General features: G+C 64.7%; 1 protein-coding gene across 1 annotated transcript in view; it reads left to right on the forward strand.

The window, feature by feature from the left end:
- The window catches only part of LOC102032752 (cyclin-dependent kinase 16-like), a 9,438-nt gene that overhangs the window by 7,677 nt on the left and 830 nt on the right, over positions 1-931 (forward strand). Inside the window, exons 10-11 of the mRNA XM_031065696.1 lie at positions 668-710; positions 922-929. Coding sequence (XP_030921556.1) covers positions 668-710; positions 922-929 — 51 coding nt within the window. The remainder of the gene's footprint in view (positions 1-667; positions 711-921; positions 930-931) is intronic.

Below are 931 nucleotides of genomic sequence, written 5' to 3' on the forward strand. Positions count from 1 at the left end.
GGAAAGACAGACAGACGGGACAGACAGACGGGATAGACAGACAGGAGACAGAGGGGACAGACAGGGGGACGGACAGGGGACAGACAGACAGGGCATAGACAGGGGACAGATAGGGGACAACGGGGACAGACAGACGGGACAGTGGGGAGACACAGCAAGGGGACAGACAGACAGACGGGGGACAGACAGACGGGACAGAAAGGGGACAGTGAGGGGACAGACAGACAGGGGACAGATAGGGGACAGAGGGGCAGACAGACAGGGGACAGCGGGGTGGCACCTGTCTTGCAAGGGTGGCACCTGTCCTTTGGGGTGGCAGCTGTGCCATGGGGTGGCACCTGTCTCACAGAATGGCACCTGTCCCATAAGGTGGCGCCTGTCCTTTGAGGGTGGCACTTGTCCGTGGGATGGCACCTGGGCTGGCACATGCCCTGTAGGGGTGGCGCGTGTCCTGTGAGGGTGGCACCTGTCCCATTGTGGTCACACTTGTCCCATAGTGGTGGCACATGGGTGGCACCTGTTCTTTGGTGTGTCCCATGGGGTGGCAGCTGTCCCGTGGGGTGGCACCTGTCCCATGGAGGTGGCACATGGGGTGTCCCCTGTTCCCTGTGGGGTGTCCCTGTCCCCCAGGTGCGTTGGTGGCCCCTGAGTCCCTTTGTCCCCCCAGGTTGGACCAGGACGGCGCCGACCTCCTGGGGCAGCTGCTGCAGGTGAGCTGGGCGTGGCCTGCGCTGGCCCCGCCCTTTTGGCCACACCCTCGTTGACCCCTCCCCATTCCCCTCCCTCTATGGGCGTGGCTCGCTGGGAAGGGGGCGGTGATGCAGCCACGCCCCTTTGATGGCTGGGGGTGGGGTTTGGTATAGCCACACCCATTTGTGGGCGTGTCCCACGAGTGGGCGTGGCCTGACCGGGGCGGGGCAGTTCGAGGGGC

This window comes from Geospiza fortis, unplaced genomic scaffold (genome assembly GCF_000277835.1).
Source record: "Geospiza fortis unplaced genomic scaffold, GeoFor_1.0 scaffold3626, whole genome shotgun sequence".
NCBI classification, from domain to species: domain Eukaryota; kingdom Metazoa; phylum Chordata; class Aves; order Passeriformes; family Thraupidae; genus Geospiza; species Geospiza fortis.